This window comes from Micrasema longulum, unplaced genomic scaffold, assembly GCF_059751315.1.
Source record: "Micrasema longulum isolate JH-2025_06_02 unplaced genomic scaffold, ASM5975131v1 h1tg000409l, whole genome shotgun sequence".
Taxonomy (NCBI): Eukaryota; Metazoa; Arthropoda; class Insecta; order Trichoptera; family Brachycentridae; genus Micrasema; species Micrasema longulum.
The window spans coordinates 41,603-60,543 of record NW_028277609.1 but is presented as its reverse complement, the minus strand read 5'-3'; the positions used below and the strand labels follow the sequence as shown (position 1 = coordinate 60,543).

Here is an 18,941-nt window from a genome sequence, read left to right as displayed (position 1 = left end):
TCGATTTTTTTTTCAATTATTCAGTGATTTTTTATTTTGTCAAAGTAGAAGCTTTAAAGTAAATCAATTAAAAGGCTATTTAATAATAATAATAATTTTGGATAATTTATATAGCGCCATTTTTGTGAAAATCACCTCAAGGGCTTTTTTACTTTTTTTATCTCTTACGAAACGAACCGGGGTGTATTCCCGCAGACTCGCGGATCAGATGTTTGAGGTTCGAATTCCACTCTACCACAACTGATTCTAATTTTCTGATAGTGAGTTATTTTCGACTCGTTGAAAATGGGCCCCTAAGTTAAAATATTTGGATAAATCATAAGAACGCAACTATTTAAAAAGAGGATTTTTTCAACTAAAAACAATGTAGCGTTGTTAAAGTATTCACCATTAAGTCTTATGGTTCTGAGTGATGTAATTAATTTTAAAATATTTTTATCTGTTTATTTAGACGTTTCTAAATTATATAGTAAATCGTTTTCATTTTAAACATCGTCTGTTTGTTTATGGTTTTTTTTACTTTATAATGTTCCTTTTGATATATTATTAAACGTTCGTTACCACTGCGTTTCCGAATACATCAGCAAATGGTGAGGAAAATGTATTTTTCCAAACGTCGAGTAAAGAAAATTCGTTCACAAAAATGTTGGATTTTGATCGATACTTACTACATGTTTTCATTTTTATGTGATTCTGTTACACGCAACTCCCGATTCACTATAATAGGATCATTTCATATATTTTATTATATTTTAATTGCAAATATTTATCCCTTAGGTTTTTTTACGAAAATATAAGTTTAAATGCGCGCACATAAGATACATAGTTTAATTACGTTTAGTTGTATGCGAGTGAAATATGACAGAATATATCATTTTGCTTGGTTTTTGATCGTACGAATTACCATTCCATCGTTTAAGGCCTCCGTCGTAACCTTTGTTTCCCAACTTTTATTTAACTAGGCCCTTTTCACGACGAAACTTTTCGCCCATTTATATTTTTCGCAACTCGTATCCTCAGTTTAGGAATGGGGGCTTCTGTAAGTTTATTTTTTTCGAATTCAAAGAAACGGAATATTATCACCGGCTTTGGGCAACATGTTTTCTTAAAACTTCTTGGAAAGTTTATTGTGACGGGACACGATTTAAATAATGAAATCGCTAAGAGGGGTTCGGGAAAAATAGGACACGATAGGTACACAACATACCATACACATTGTGGTAGGTAATCAAGACTTATGTATTTTTGTGATCGTCCCGCACCCAGCACCGTGTAATACATAGATCTGCACAATCCTTCCAAATACACACAGTTTATCCATGTTCACTTGTCAAGCATTGTAACGAATGGGCGAATCGGTGAGACTTTAAGCAATTCTGTTTTTTAAATAAAACGCGTTTACTTAAATCGTGACTTTTGTTATCTATTTTAAATTATTTTCAAAATTAACTCAACGATTTGCTCTTCACTTTGAGTATTTTTCGAAAATATTTGTAAATGATTTTTGTGATTACCGTGGCGATATTTCGACAAATATGTTTTTAAAATACAATTTATCTTGTCTGTATGTTGTATGCATTCAAAATAAATCATTTACTTTGTTTTTTGATAACAATACTAAATTTCGCCAAGGTAATCGACACAGATGTATTTCATGCTAGTTTTGTAATTTTTGATCATAAGAAATGCGCCGCTAGCTTTGTCGCTGTTTATATTATGATATTTCCACTGATATTTCCACTATCTGAAATTGATTATATTCAAAAGGGTGAACCAGAAGCCATTTGGAACCTCTTAAATACTAGAGAGAGACTAGAAAACGTTCTGAAGTCGTTAGGGCAATAAATTGGATTCCATAGATAGCGATACATTAGGCCATCTCCTTTGTGTATAAATAAAAGTTCACACTCGGTGACAGGTTTCTACGCATTTTAGAGTCGTTAAGGGAACAATCCGAGTTCCACGAAGAAATTTATACGATTGCTTTTCGGAACTGTACACCCATAAAACCAAAGTTTTAGGCCATGTTTGTTAACACACACAACATATTTAGGTGCTGGATGTAAGTTGAGTGAAAGATATGAGATTTCATTTTATTTGCATGTTTTTTATTCAATACTCTAGGTAATTAATTATTAAAAGGAATGTGTAATTTGTGTAATTTAATTATTCTTTTATATATGGAAAATGACTGATATCCGTTGAACGCACTGCACATTTTATTTGTTATGGTTTTGTTTTATCAGCACAATTTTATTTTGTGCATTCAGTGGATGCACTATGCAGAAATAAATTTATAATTCTCTTCCAGAATACATATATTAAAAAAATATATATAAATCTTTGTCGAATATTATGGTTGGATTATGTTGTTTCTTGTTATAAAATATACATGCTGCAGTTCCTACCGGTGGGTGATAAGGATGTTTTAAATGGTAAAGTCGAACCATATAAATATATATGTAGATGGTGGTCATATAAGTTTATGTGACCTGCAAATAACCCGGTTTCCCTCAACTTCCTCCATGCCTCGCTCATTTTATTAGATTGTTACATTTTATCATTTTCTTTTGGCGTACGTCGTTAAGGTATATCTTTTTAATATATTTACATTAAGATTGGCGTTATTACTGACGGTTCTTGATACAATTCAATTGTTTTTTAATAATAACTGATATTTTCATACAATTTATAAATTAAAATACTTCCACTGATTTACTGGTACACTTCCACTGATTTATTTGACCAATTAGCGCTCTCCGCCTCTGACGAGAATCTTCATACTGGTGAACCAGGACAAATCTGGAGACGCCCCTTGGGGGTTGAAAGCGCTTAGTGGTCAAATAAATTAGTAGGAGCGAACCAAATATTTTATTTTATAACTTAATATAAAATAAAAAGTCTCATAAATAACCGTTAGAAAATAGAATTAGTGCTTTTCTACCGGAGGGCGAACCTCGGATCGCTGATTCGGAGTTCGCTTTACTTTTCACTACCGCGGGTCTAAAACCCAACGAAAAAAATATTTAGCTATCCAATGATAATTACGTATTTCAACTCTTATGAAAAACTAAGAATTCTTGTTTTATTCGATTGCTTATAATAATCATATGAAGATGGAAGGTCCGAAAATAGAAATAGTGATAGAGGTACTCGTTGCGTATCGTGTGTATTAACAAAATGGTTAAAACACAGATAATAGCTGCTAGCAACGCTTTTTCTACCCCCACGAGAGCGTTTATAATCGAACTTTAAAAAAAAATATGAAGTCGTATTTAGCTCGTAAGAGCCTAAATTTTTATAAATTTTAGAATATGGATTGTCGAACCTGTGTTAAACTGTTTATGAATACCCGTATTTCTAAATATCTTGTCTTTTTCTTAATGTAACACGATATTACAGTGCCATTACCGAAGGTATTATTAGCGCAGTCTTTTAAGAGTTAAGGACCGAGGATCTTTTCTTTTTAAAATGATTTTTTTAAATAAAAATCGAGTAACTTAACGAAAGGGTAGTCAATAATGAGCGATAAGTAAGCGATGGGCGAGGCTCGGACGAGGTTGAGGTCCGGCTCGAGCTAACGGCGCGCTGTATGAGCAGTGCCGGGCGCGCCGCCGCGCAACGTGACCGGCGAGTCGCTGTCGCCCACCACCGTGCGCGTGTCGTGGCTGCCCCCGCCCGCGGAGCGCAGCAACGGCCGCATCGTGTACTACAAGCTGCACCTGGTCGAGGCCGGGCGCAGCGACAGCGAGGCGGCCACCATCCGCCTGAACGACACCACCATCGTGCTGGACGAGCTAAAGCGCTGGACCGAGTACCGCGTGTGGGTGCTGGCCGGCACCAGCGTGGGAGACGGCCCGCCCAGCTACCCCATCACCGTGCGCACGCACGAAGACGGTAAGTTCTTGCTAGAAAAACGTTACACTTATTTCGCCATCGGTGGCTGTTTTGGACCACTGTGTTTTGTCTTTGATTATCTTTTTTTCTGAGAAATGTGTTCCGACTGCAGTTTATCATCAGTAGATAGATACGTAATCGAAAAAAATATTAGTTTACGGAAGAAATCTTATAAACTAAGTATATTTTTTTATGTAAATGCAAGAATACTTTTTTTTAAATATTATTAGTAAACCTTCATTAGCATGAAAACAATACACAAAAGAAGGACTAGAACTCTTTAGGTTGAACTTGCCAAAAAAGAGTCTGGCTCTTGTATTTGGCAAGTATACAAATTAATATAAAAAATAAACAAAAATGCGTGACAAATAAAAACGAATAAATAAATAAACAATTAAATGAATTGAGATAATATAAAACTAAAAATATTTTTTTATATACACAGGCACATATAAACATGTTATTTTCCAAATACAATTAACGTTAATTATGTAAGAAAATTTTTCTTCATTTTTTTTGTAATGTATTTATTCTTGTATATTTGAAATATTGAATTGAAATACATAACAATAACACAGACTTGCGACTTAAACATCACTCATATTTCGGTAATGCGGTAGCAAAAGTAGGTAAATCTGTCATTTTCTAAACTGTTCAGGACAAACAAATCATTCATTTCGCACATAGCTTAAAGTATGAAAGAACAGATGACCCCATATTTCAATATGGCCGTTTTGAAAGAAACTATAGAGATACATCGTTTTTCATGAAAAGAAAGCATTAGATTTTAGTATGTTTTGTGCAAAAATCTATATTTTGGAAAAAGTGAAATACCCTTTTGCCATAACACTGCAGATTTAGTTTTGGTCATGTTCATATTCATTTGGAAATATTTATCGGTCATACATACATACGCAAATATTTTTTTAAACTCGTATTTTTGATAGATTTTTTTACTTTATTTCTTCACTTGCTGTAAAATAATCATTTTATTATAAACATAAATAAATACGCAGTACGTACCTACGTAAATAAAGAAATCAGTGAATACAGCAAAAAAACTAATCGTAAACTCGTTATTTTAAGCTTAATGTTAATAAATTCTAAATAAAACGTCCTTTTTTTGTTGATTTGTGTTTTTTTTTAAAAAATATTATTCTGCTCCACTTAGGGGTACATACCGTAAACTCTTGAAATTAGGAATGCAAATCTCATCCAATTTTTTTTTTAAATCTTTCGGTAGGTATAATCATGATGGTATTGATATTTTTTCAAAGACAAAACATAGAAATCCATTTCAATTTCCACTTTATATCTGGTGGGGTTTTTTAAATATCTCAGGAGGTTATATTAAAAAATGATCATGTTCAAAATTGAGTTTTTAAGATATTTATTCACGGAATTTTTTTTACTGAAAATTACATAAATAAATATCCAAGCCACCTTTCTTTTAATTTGAATGTAGTACACAACGTTAATTTTATTTGTTTTTTTTATTTTTAATAACTTGCTTTAGGATTTTGCAAACAAACAATATTTGCAGGGCTTTTTGCTTTTTTTATTTTTCCATCCCTAGAAATTATACTTCTTTGTATTACGATGTGAAAACAAGTATATTGCAAATTAATCTCTTCAGCCATTTTGTAATCACAAACGTATTTATGTCATTTTTTTCTTCATCACTTTCAGGCGATATTTATTTTGTTATTAACGCTCAAATAGCTTTTCCATATCCAGGGGTTATAAACAATTTTCTAGTAAAAAAATTGAAAAAACAAACCAAAAACCAGGTACTCAATTATTATTTAAAAATTTTAACAAAAAATAGTTTTAAGAATATTTATTTGTTTACAAAGTTCACAAAAAACAAACCCCCAGATAATCATGCATAAATACAGGTAAATAGGACATTTATGTATTAAATCTATGTATTGTTTTATTTTATCATTGCCAGTTTAACTAGGGTTAGTACCGCGTAGTCAGACGAGCAAGTGTTTCTTTTATATCTGAACTGCTTTTTTTTTCCTGATCACAAAGTACAACAATTTTTTCTTTGTACATTCACTATTATTGTTTTTTTTTTTGCTTATCATAATAAACTTAAATAATCAGAGAAACTTACACCGTGGTCATTTAACAATCGAAAGCATGGTTTATTTTATAAAAAGTTTTAATTAAAATATCAAAACAAGTTTATTTTTAAATCACAGTATAAAAGTGCTACAAAGGAAAATAGTTTGTACCGGGACGGCGAACTCTATGACAGTTTTGCACATGATGAGCATGTGCAATCATGTGCTTTTGAAAATAAAATAATTTAAACACATTTGATGTATGTCTCTAAGTTTATACCCCTTCAATTTATATTATTTTACCTTTTTAAACATAATAATGAGGCACTTGGATATTTATTTCAAAATTTATCAAGCCCCGCAAACTTCGATTTCCATAAAAATTATATTGTATTATAGGGTATCTGTAAGTTGTAATATTTACTGGTAACCAAAACGGGCTTGGTATTTTTTTTATTACCTTCTAAGACATTTAACTGACCATTTTCTACTTTTCCTGGTATATCTACCATATTTGTAACTCTTAACACTTATTAATCCTTAACATTTTTAATATTTGCATTTATAATAAATTAATTACTATTTGATTGTTTGAAAATACAACATACTAATTATACTGTTTTTTGTTCTGCTAACTCAAGGGATACACTTTCTAATTGCAATGCTTATGTTTTACCACTAAGGTGATTGGGATTTCTATGATGATGTTGTAATTGATTTGGTGAAAGATTTTTTGTAAATTTTCATGTTTTAAAAATTAAAATTAAATATACACACCATTTGAAATGATCAAATAAATTTAAATATCTTTTACTCTGCATTTGTAATAATTCCTTCTTCGATCTCTTTACCCTAAGAAATAAAAGCATTTTATCACTTGGCAGTATTGTCTCGTGTCTCCAGAAATAACCACCTTCCCTTACCTATTTAATTTTGATTCTAATTGTTTATTTATGTATATCTATCTTGGTTGATTTATTTCAACAATATCGACATCGAAGAACGGCATCAACTTTTGTACTAATCTACAAATGTTTTTCTTCTGTTTACGAAGCTATAGCAGGAAATGTTTAAGAGGAGAGGTTTTTGTTATTAAAATATTTTCTTGTAAGTTGCACTAGAAATAATGCGGGCCACTCCGCTCTAAAGTATATTAAAATATGTTTTTTTAAAATTAAAACAATCGTTTTATAATTTGTTTTCATGTTGATTTAAATCATATATATGTTTAGTTTAATTCCACTCACGATCACATGTAATGATTTATTTCGAGTCTTTTTAATCGGCTCATTTTAATACATTATGTATTGGCACTCACTGAAATGCAATTTTTTATGCACCGTATTATTGGATTGTCGACGGCACCGTTTTTCTTGAGTTGACGCACCGTTTTTAAGTATTTAGACTTCGGATGTTTGCATGCTTTATTTTGTTCTCCCCTCCCGTATCGGTTTTCCCCACAGCACCACCCCTGGCACTAGTAGGGTATTGCCGCACTTGTTGGTTGAACTAGCACTCGCACTGTGTGATGTACATTATGCACAAGGCCGAGCGCGTGGAGACGGATGCTTGGGTATGCAGGCAAGGGGCTAGTGCCCACACCACACTATCTCACCAATACGGCGGTCTAACAAAATTAACACGATTCGTCTAGTACGTTGGAATCACATTTGAATACCAATACCCGCAATAGGAACACCTCGAGCGGGCGGACTGGCAGTCTTAGTCCGCGCCGCTATTACCTGACGTACGTACCACTTACTCTTTTGTACATATCAGTCAATTCATAACTGAGCACAACACACATAACCGGACTAGACCCACACTTACCTGTCTAGTGGAATATTGCATACAGTACAGTACTTCTAATACTCAGTATTAGACTGTCGCGTCGGTCGCGACTCACACACCTCAGTTGTGAACTGGCTCGGCTCGATGTATTCACTATTACTCTCTTCTATTCTAGAACTTTATATTTTACATTATACTCTCTTCCACCTGTCTGTGTAAATTTTCTTTTGTTTGTCAACTATCTCCTTCGATCTTTCGCTCTTTCGACCTATCGCCTTCTTCCCCCTTCTTGTTATCTTTTGATCCTGTTACTGCATGTCCTAGAATAAAATTGTACATACAAAGTCACCGTTGTAAATAAAGATCCACACGGAGGATGGAAGGGCCGCCTCATCACACCCGCCCACCATGCCACCACTAACTGACCACTCGGCCGCCGTAAGATAACGTTCACACACTACAGCCTACAGATCTTCGTCCATTTTGTTTTGTAGAACCGTTTGATGGTCTATATGTTGATCCATCCACCGATCCTCGCGTCTGCGCTCTCTGATAACGGTCCTCGGGCTACTGCCAGAATCAATACATGTGTGAGTGATGTCCCAAATTGGCTCTATATGATAGGCGCCCCTGAGATTCATATCACTCCGATACCGTTGTCGCCAATTACTTCAATGCGATTTTTTCTTTTTTCTCTCTCTGACTTTATTTGGCTCGCTGGGTAACTACGGTACAGCCGTCAAGAGTAAGTATACATTTCATATTTTTTAAGTGTTGCTTGTAGTGTGTAAATATGCTCAATAGTAATAATAATAAGTATTGATAACATGTGTTTTTCCCTTGTACTTGATTCCGCCTGATGCCTAACATTTTTGCAATACTCATAAATATCGCCTAAATAAAATAATGCCCTACCTGCTAATACAAAGATTATTCTTGAAATCATTTTTCCACACGGATAATACATAGTTGGATTTGGGCATTGTTTTATTAACCTAATTATCGGGTTGTTTCTTTAAACTTTCATAGAATGTTTATTTTGATTACTATTATGTATACTAATACTATTAACGATTTGTAAATATTGAAGCAATTCTCTGTACATTTGTCATAACATGGACCAAGCAGGTAACTATTATCATAGCTGTTGGTAAAATGATGACCACTGAAGACTGCCGCTAGGGCAGTTTGATCAGTATATTCACTTCATAAAATAACTTGTCGATGTGTTGGTATTCAAATGTCAAATTTTCGAAATTCGTGTTGTGACGGGACATTACCGAGCATCTTCAAGCGGTGCCTTGTTGTGTAGTAAGTCGTACGTAAGTGTGTATGCTGTGCGTGCGTGCGTTAGTGTGCTCTCGTGCGTGTATGTGCGCATGTTTTCTCAGTCCTCATTCTAATCTGATTATATATTACAGTGCCTGGAGAACCTCAAGACGTTAGGGTAAATCCTATCAACTCTACTGCTCTCCATGTTAGTTGGAAACCTCCCCAGGAAAAAGACAGAAACGGGATAATTAGAGGATACCATGTGCATGTACAAGAAACGAAAGAAGAGGTTTGTTTTCATGCACGTGCTTTTTTTATACAGTTGGAAATACGAATCATTTCAATTTCGTAACCTTTTTTTAGAGCAAAAGTCTTTTAAACGAACCGATGCGCTTCGATGTTGTGGATTCAATGTCTCTCGAGCTTAACGTTACCGGTCTACAACCGGACACGCGGTACAGTGTACAAGTGGCAGCTCTCACTCGCAAAGGCGATGGTGACCGTAGTGCTCCTGTTCCTGCTCGCACTCCAGGTGGTGTTCCAAATAGACCTACGGTTAACCTCAAGTAAGTAGTGAAAAATGAATGCTTAGCGTAATTGAATTATGAAAATAGAGTATCTGGGTGCACACTGTTGATATATTATGATTTTCAGGGTTTTGGAAAGAGAACCAATAGTTTCTATCGAACTTGAATGGGCTAGACCAACTCAAACTTACGGTGAATTACAAGGGTATAGATTACGGTACGGTGTCAAAGATCAACCTCTGAAAGAAGAAAATTTACCCGGTATTAAAATAACTTCACATAGAATCAATGACCTTGAAAGAGGAGTTGAATATGAGTTTAGAGTTGCTGGAAAAAATCACATTGGAATTGGACAAGAAACAATAAAATACTGGCTAACTCCAGAAGGTCCTCCTACTGGACCACCAACTAATATATCCCATAACTTTCAAACACCTGATATTGTATGCGTTACATGGTCTTCTCCTATCAGGGAACATAGAAACGGTCAAATAACAAAATATGATATTCAGTTTATGAAAAGGAATGATCAATCCTCAATGATCGAACGTACCACGAATATAACAAAATCGGTATTTACTCACCTAGAAGAAAACACAGACTATGTGTACCAAATTAAGGCCTTTACAAACCAGGGTGCTGGTCAGTTTAGTGAAAAGCAATCTGTCCATACCGAAAGGGATATCGGTAGAGCTCCAATGTCGGTACGCGCGGTAGCTACATCCGACTCGAGTGTAGAAGTTTGGTGGGAACCTGTTCCCTCTAGAATTAAGATTATAGGCTATGTAATATTTTATACGATGATGCCTGTAGAAGATCTTGATGAGTGGCAACAAAAATTAGTGGCAGTTACTGAATCGGCTGACCTTGTCAACTTAGAAAAATTTGCTCAGTATGCTATTGCTGTCGCAAGTAGAACAGCATCAGGCTTCGGACGACTATCTGATAAAGTTACCGTCAAAGTCAAACCAGAAGATGTGCCTTTAGATTTACGTGCCCACGATATTTCCACGCATTCTATGACTCTGTCGTGGTCTCCGCCTATCAGACTTAATCCAATAAGTTACAAAATATATTTTGATGCTGTAAAAGAATTCGTTGATTCCCAAGGTATGACTCAAATGCAATCCATTCCCAGAAGAGAAATAATTCTAAAACAACACATAAAATCTCATACTATTAATGAACTTTCTCCTTTTACTACTTATTCAGTCAATGTAAGTGCAGTTCCTAGCGATCATCAATATCGTCCTCCAACAAAAATTTCAGTTACAACGCAAATGGCTGCTCCTCAACCAATGGTTAAGCCCGATTTTTACGGGGTCGTAAACGGTGAAGAAATATTAGTCATTTTACCACAGGCGTCCGAAGAATATGGCCCAATATCTCATTATTATTTATTCATCGTTCCCGAAGACAAAGCAAACATCAATAAAAATCCGGACCAATTTTTAACAGACGATATGATTAATGGAAATGGAAAAACTGAAAAAGAAAATGCTCCTTATATTACAGCGAAATTTCCCCAACGGAACATCCCGTACACTTTTCATTTAGGAAGTGGCGAAGTTTATGAAGGTTTTACGAATAGAAAATTAGATCCCACAAAAAGATATAGAATATTTGTCAGAGCAGTCGTCGACACACCTCAAAAACACTTGTACACTTCAAGTCCATTTTCAGAATATCTTTCATTAGATATGAGAGAAGTTCCCCCTGGCGATCCCCCAAGGCGACCAAATTCAAATGTTCCGAACGACCCAGATGTCTCTGTTAACAAAAATACTGAAGAAGCTGGCATGCTTTGGGTAATCGGGCCAATAATTGCTGCACTCTTTTTGTCGATTTGTTTCGTTTGCTTCTTTATTATTAAAAAACGTAGACAACCCTGTAAAGCGCCAGATCAGGCTGCCGTTACCCGACCACTTATGGCAGCAGATATTGGTATGAGCTCTGCTCCAACTGACCCTGTGGAAATGCGCCGTTTGAATTTCCAAACTCCTGGTATGATTTCTCATCCCCCAATACCTATCACAGAATTATCCAATCATATCGAAAGACTGAAGACAAATGACAATCTTAAATTTTCTCAAGAATATGAGAGCATAGAACCCGGACAACAATTCACATGGGATCATTCGAATATGGAAGTAAATAAACCAAAAAACCGATACGCTAACGTCATTGCATACGACCATAGCAGGGTCATTCTCCAACCGCAAGATGGTATTCTTGGAGGAGATTACATAAACGCTAATTATTGCGACGGATACCGAAAACATAATGCCTATGTCGCCACGCAAGGACCATTACAGGATACATTTGCTGATTTCTGGAGAATGTGCTGGGAACTTCGTACTGCAACTATTGTAATGATGACTAAACTAGAAGAAAGAACTCGGATAAAATGTGATCAATATTGGCCAACAAGAGGAACAGACACATACGGACAAATGACTATCACTATATCAGAAGTTCAAGAACTCGCTACTTATTGTATCAGAACATTCCAAGTGTCCCGCGCTGGACATCCTGAAAGAAGGGAAGTTAAACAGTTGCAGTTCACTGCTTGGCCGGACCACGGAGTTCCAGATCATCCTGCACCATTTTTACAGTTTCTTCGCCGTGTACGCAATTTAAACCCCTCGGACGCTGGCCCTATGGTCGTTCACTGTTCTGCTGGAGTTGGGCGAACTGGTTGTTTCATTGTCATTGATTCTATGCTTGAACGAATGAGACACGAGAAGATGATTGATATTTACGGTCATGTTACATGTTTGCGAGCGCAACGCAATTACATGGTGCAAACAGAGGACCAATATATTTTCATTCACGATGCTCTTTTGGAAGCCGTCATTTGTGGAAGTACCGAAGTAGCAGCAAGAAATTTACATTCGCACATCCAAAAGTTAATGCAAAATGAACCGGGTGAAAATATATCTGGCATGGAACTAGAATTCAAAAAACTCTCCAACATCAAAGCAGATTCTACGCGTTTCATGTCGGCAAATATGCCCTGTAACAAACATAAAAATCGCCTAGTTCACATTTTACCATTTGAATCTTCTCGTGTATGCCTTGCCCCCGTACGAAATATCGAGGGATCAGATTATATCAACGCAAGTTTTGTCGATGGTTACCGGTACAGAAACGCCTATATCGCTACTCAAGGACCTCTTGTGGATACTACTGATGATTTTTGGAGAATGCTGTGGGAACACAATTCCACAATCGTTGTGATGCTAACCAAACTCAAGGAAATGGGTCGGGTAAGACGTTTTCTTTTTAATGCTGTTTTCTATAATACTTCAATATTCAATGTACTTACGAATATTTCGCATTTTAGGAAAAATGTCATCAATATTGGCCTTCCGATAGATCTGTGCGATATCAATGTTTCGTTGTTGATCCAATTGCTGAATACAATATGCCTCAATATATTCTGAGAGAGTTCAAGGTATTTTTAGTCAACATTTATTTATATTTTTTATGGGTGTATTTGAAGTCCTCTTGTTTATTTTTTCATTAATATTTATAATTTGAATTACAGGTAACTGATGCCAGAGACGGCTCGTCGAGAACCGTTCGTCAATTCCAATTTACAGATTGGCCAGAACAAGGCGTTCCTAAAAGCGGAGAAGGTTTCATCGACTTCTTGGGACAAGTACACAAAACGAAAGAACAATTTGGACAAGATGGTCCTATTACTGTTCACTGCAGGTAGCTTTGGTTTTCTTTTTTTTTTATTTTAGGTACATTTAACAGTTTGGCTAAAAAGTTCGTAGGCTCACATAATACGATTATACGGGTCATACAATTTTTCGATACCATTTTTATAGTACGATTTCTCTATAAGCCTCAGTTTCGGCGATAACCTCTTTATCAGTACTGAATGTCTTCCCGACGAGCATTTTTTTGAGGTCTGCAAACAGAAAAAAGTCACTGGGGACCAGATCTGAAGAATACGGTGGATAGGGAAGCAATTCGTGCAATTTTGCCATCGTTTTCATTGATTTGGGACACAATTTCATTGTTTTTTTCTTCAAATGGAGCCGATTTTTCGTGATTTCATCCTTCAAACGCTCTAATAACGCTATGTTATAATTGCTGTTGATGGTTTGGCTCTTTTCGAGATAATCGATGAATATTATACTATGCGCATCCCAGAATACTGATGCCATAACCTTGCCAGCCGACTGTTGCATCTTTCCAAGCTTTGGATTCGGTTCATCGCGTGCAGTCCGCTCGGCTGACGGTCGATTGTACTCTGGAGTGTAGTACTGGAGCCATGTTTTATCAATTGTAATATGTCGACGGAAAAATTCGTCTTTATTACGATTGAATATCGCTAAACATTGCTCCGAATCATCAACACGTTGTTGCTTTTGATCGATTGTGAGCACACGCGGAACCCACTTTGCACACAGTTTTCGCATGTCCAAATATTCGTGCACGATATGTCCGACACATTTCGTCAATATTTTTAGAGTCTCAGCTATCTCGATCAACTTCACTTTACGATCATTCAAAATTATTTTATGGACTTTTTTGATGTTTTAGTCAGAAACAGCCTCTTTCGGTCGTCCACTGCGTGCATCATCTTCAAAACTCATTTCGCCTCGTTTATATTTAGCAAACCACTTTTCAACGGTTGAATTTCCTGGAACAGAGTTCGAATAATGTTTATCAACCCAAGTCTTGGCTTCGTCAGTATTTTTTTTTCGCCAAAAAGCAATGCTTCATTAACATACGAAATTCTTCTTTATCCATTTTTCTCACAATAACAAAATTGGTTAACTCACAATGCTATATCGCACGAACCAATTGTCCGACAGCTGTCAAATTTATACACGTATTTTTTCAGGGTTGGTAACTAAAAATCTAATGGATTTAATTCTAGTAATGCCATCTAAGTGTAGGCCTACGAACTGTTCAGCCTACCTTCTATGTGTTTCGGGTATTTTAAACTTTAATTTTTCTTCTTTTATTTAGTGCCGGCGTTGGTCGCACTGGGGTGTTTATTACCCTGTCTCTTGTGTTGGAAAGGATGCAATACGAAGGAGTTGTTGATGTATTCCAAGCCGTCAGAGTTCTTCGCACGCAAAGGCCGGCAATGGTGCAGACTGAGGTGAGTGTGATTTAGATTATATTAAATCGTTTTATGTCAAATATGCCGAAAAAATTTCGCAATTTATCTCTTTCGAGGTTAGTAATTGTATGCTTACATTATTTTATTTTGATATTCTCTAGGACCAATACCAGTTCTGCTATCGTGCCGCCCTAGAATATTTAGGATCATTCGATCACTACGCCAACTGACAACACCCTTGAGATAGGCTGGTCTAATCTGACCGCCGCTGACCCGTCATCACACGTCCTCCACCTTTCGCTCCATGCTCCGGCTGAGATTTTATCTTCTATATTCGCCTTTCCTCGAACGTTACATTCCTAAGAGAATTTCCTCTAAGATAAATAAAGATACGCGTACAGCTATGTTAAAACGTCGCATTTATCGCTTTTACTGTTGTGAAACCTTTAGCGGAGTTTTTTTCCGATAAAAATTTAATTTCTAATGTTTTTTTTTCGCAGGTATCAATACGATAAATGCGACGTTAACTATAATTGATTGTGATTATTTTTAAGCAACTATTGAGATTTTATATGGATTCTTATAATTATTATTTAGCTTTAGCTCGCTTTTCGATGTAGGTCGGTTTTGACTGGCTATTCTTGTTATCGACCGCACTTATCCGCTTTACGTTCGTTACAGTAGTGTAATCATGTGATGAAAAGGGTGAACCGATCGACGAACCTTGCCTTTGTACTTAAAACGTGTCGGTCGAAAGATTGCAGCCTAAACAGCGCCAACCCGTTGGTCACTTCGTCTTGCCGGCGCATCCGGATGCAGCTTACTGAGTTGGAAAACAAATTAGTGCGTTCCTCTAAGGACTGAACAGTTGTGTGAAGTGAAAACAATTATTAAAGTAGTGCCTACGATTCATTTAATAGCGTCATATTAAGCTTGTAAATTATCGGTGAACTTTACTATGTACTGTCTGACTTAGATAATATTTTCATTCAACATTCGAAGTTGTTACAAAAATACATTTATTAGAGTGATTCGTGGTATTTCTGATAGCTAAATAATTATTGACAATTTATGAAGGGATATACAGAGAATGCAATATGTAATGATCGTTATTTGCCATATATTTTTTTAATTGTCGTCTGGAGCTTGTCCTACGTTTACCTTTTAGGTAGATTGTGCTGTGTACCTATAACATAGTTTATATATTTTTAATTAGATTACATAGCCGCGTTTGAAGTTCTCGTGTTAAATAATTCGATTTATTTCATTTCTGCATATTGGAATTGATGTCCAAAACTGTAAATGTTTAACGATTCAGTTGTTAATTTATGAGAAATGATATCCTAAATTACAAAACCTCTTTTAGACTTGTTCAATTTTCATTCAACTCTTAGGTACCTGCCATAATCCAAGTAATGCAATTTGGGTATCGTCCATTTTTATGTTTTTTCTTTGTTTTTGGGTGATTTAATGTGCAATTATTTTTTTAGCGTCCAGTATTGATTTTTTAGAATGTTTAACTTGTAGGTATATATTTTTGTCTTTAATTGTGGATGTTTATTTTTTTATTTTATTTTCATACATGCAACGCTTTATTTGCTAAATTGATCAAAGCATGAGTTTCAAGTCCAAACTTGAAAGTGTGACGCACAGTGGTGTACATAATTCACATCATCTTTCAACATATTTTCACAATCATCAAATAGAATAAAAATGTGAAATGGCTAGGTTCCTTCATAAAAATCTGTTTTATGCTTAAATGAAATAATCTATTTATAGTTATTATACACTTCCTTAATTAATAATAAATGATTATGATTCTCGTTGAGCATTCCGATATCCTTTCTGTTTTGCCGCGCCTGATTTGAATTCGGCATTACGATACTTAGGAAAGTGTTTTTAGTGAAACGAAAAGAAAAATTGTCGAGTAATTGTGGGATATTCTTCTCAATTGCGTCGTGCGCAATATGGGTAGCTTTCTATATAGTCCAACGTGTTTTCGAGGGATTAATAGGCCGCTGGCGCTGGTGTAAGAAATGTAAATATGTACTTTCGAAGCGAGGTCCGCGCTTCGCCACGGAGCATAACAGATAAGCGTGTATTTTAATGTAACATAATTTATCGATATAACAAGTATATGAATAAAAAAGCGAGATCATATTATAAGAAATATAATTGTGATTATTTGTAATTGTCGTCTAATGTTTTATAGAACAAATTATACGCGGGGAGATAGGTAGAAATGAGCGAGTTATCAATTATTACCGTTTGTACACATTTTAACGTATTGTTTGAGTAGTGACTGCTATGAATTAATAACGTATTGATAGGATGTTCGGCGTTACTATTTACGTGTAAGTGCATATCGGGAAAATATCATAAGGATCGATGAATGTTAATAAAAATATTTTTTATTGTGTAGATAATTGAAGGTGAGAATTCTTGGATTCGATGATTTATGTTTTGAGTACGCCCTGCTATCCTAATCTAAACCCGAACTTGCATGAGTTAGTGTATTGACTGTCCATTTAGATAAAATAAAATGTTATTAGAATCAATTTAGTTTTTAAAAAATGAAGGGTTAACTCGACTGTAATACATGCATTTTCTGAGAATTTCAACTTTCGGGTAAAATTATAAAATTATTTTACTTGTCCTTTCGTGAGCTTGCCTGTATGGATTTTTTTACTTTACACATAAATGTTGTTTTTATAATTATAAAATCTATATGAATTGAAGTTTTATGTGCTGTTTTAAAGAAAGTTTGTGCAATGTGGCATATTTGGATAAAAATGAACGCAATAAATCATACATTTAAATTTTTTATGTATAAAAAACTATTTTACGGTGCTTTATTTTCTGTAAAAAAATCACTCTTATCAACTTTAAAAAAAAGCAATTATCATTTTAACATTATAAAACTTGACTTAAATAAAAAATACGGATTCGCTAGTATCTTAGACTGCCTATGATAAAAATATATTATTTAGAATCTCAAATTTAATATTTGTAATGTGTTTTTAAATGTAAATTTCAGGTTATATAAAAAAAAACTGTTATATCGAGACTTTAAAAAAAATGAACATTGTAAAAGACTATGCCAAATGATTCTTATAATTTGACCTGTAGATTCACACTCGTATATAACTCGACATAGCGAGCTATATAATATTAACTAGAACTATCTTTACTCACATTTCTATATTATAGTTATACTTTTAATATCTTACTATTAAATTTATAAATAATTTTGTACCTTTTTACAATAAATAAAACAGGTTATTTTTTTGAACCTTGTAACTTAAGTTTCTATGTCGTTATTTCTTGAATCATTTTATTTTATCATCGCGCAAACGTATGTATGTATTAGATTTTCATATTATGTTGTGTGATGTTTTTAGCAACTTTATAACTCGACATTATGTTTCAAACAGATAAGACGACCAATATGAGATATAATATTATATACCGTAATAGTTTAAGTCGTCTCTCATGATTATTTTAATTTTTAAAATATTCAATGATATAATGTAATAAGTCTCCGATATTTTGATGTGCACTGTTACTACCTATGTATATCAGAGAATGATGAAATATAGTTTTTATGCAGAAATTTCTGCATAAGAGAAAATTACACCAGCTTTTTATTTATTTTTTATCAGACCCCACCCGTTTTTATTGCATACTTTTGTCAATAGACAAACAAAAAAGTATAATACCGCAAAAAATATGTATTTGATATTTATTTTTAAAATAAATATTTGAGTTACGTACCCAAATTCGAGTAAAGCAAATTTCATTGACTTTATTACAATATTTGAGTTTGTCCAAATATTCGTAGACAAAAGACTGGATTTCACTCCCTCGGGAGTCATTAAGATTAACAATAATTTGTTGTAATCAACAGGGATGGAGAATACCTTAAATAAGGGAATATGACCTGTCATTGGCTGGTTTAAGTGGCCATTATTTAAGTTCCTTTATTTATCCCTGTTGTAATTTGTTAAATATTGACTTTAGTTGGTACAAAAATTGATGATCTATAAATAAAATCACAAATCCCTCAAGTCTTTTAAAATTATATTTAAAATATTTTATGTTACGGGGTGGCGTTTCCTTCAGAAAAACCCGTCAATTTCAATAATAAAACATGCAATACATTAAAAAACCCACTACTGTCTCTCGAAAAAATATCCTAAATAATAAAATTAAAAAAAAACAGGTAATATTGAAAAAATATATATTAACGCTTTTCAGGTACAATTTTTTAAGTCGCGGGAGTTGAGTTTGACA

At 34.5% G+C, this 18,941-nt stretch overlaps 1 protein-coding gene across 4 annotated transcripts in view; it reads left to right on the top strand.

Annotated features, from left to right (window-relative positions):
* The window catches only part of Lar (tyrosine-protein phosphatase Lar), a 66,806-nt gene extending 50,238 nt beyond the window's left edge, over window positions 1-16,568 (top strand). For 2 of the 4 annotated variants that reach the window (XM_088226118.1, XM_088226117.1), the window contains 8 exons: window positions 3,601-3,897; window positions 9,182-9,321; window positions 9,396-9,598; window positions 9,687-12,828; window positions 12,906-13,016; window positions 13,110-13,279; window positions 14,552-14,687; window positions 14,810-16,568. In XM_088226118.1, coding sequence (XP_088082244.1) covers window positions 3,601-3,897; window positions 9,182-9,321; window positions 9,396-9,598; window positions 9,687-12,828; window positions 12,906-13,016; window positions 13,110-13,279; window positions 14,552-14,687; window positions 14,810-14,878 — 4,268 coding nt within the window. In that variant the 3' untranslated portion in view covers window positions 14,879-16,568. The remainder of the gene's footprint in view (window positions 1-3,600; window positions 3,898-9,181; window positions 9,322-9,395; window positions 9,599-9,686; window positions 12,829-12,905; window positions 13,017-13,109; window positions 13,280-14,551; window positions 14,688-14,809) is intronic. The other 2 variants (XM_088226120.1, XM_088226119.1) reach the window with 1 other exon arrangement.
* Window positions 16,569-18,941: the final 2,373 nt, after the last annotated feature.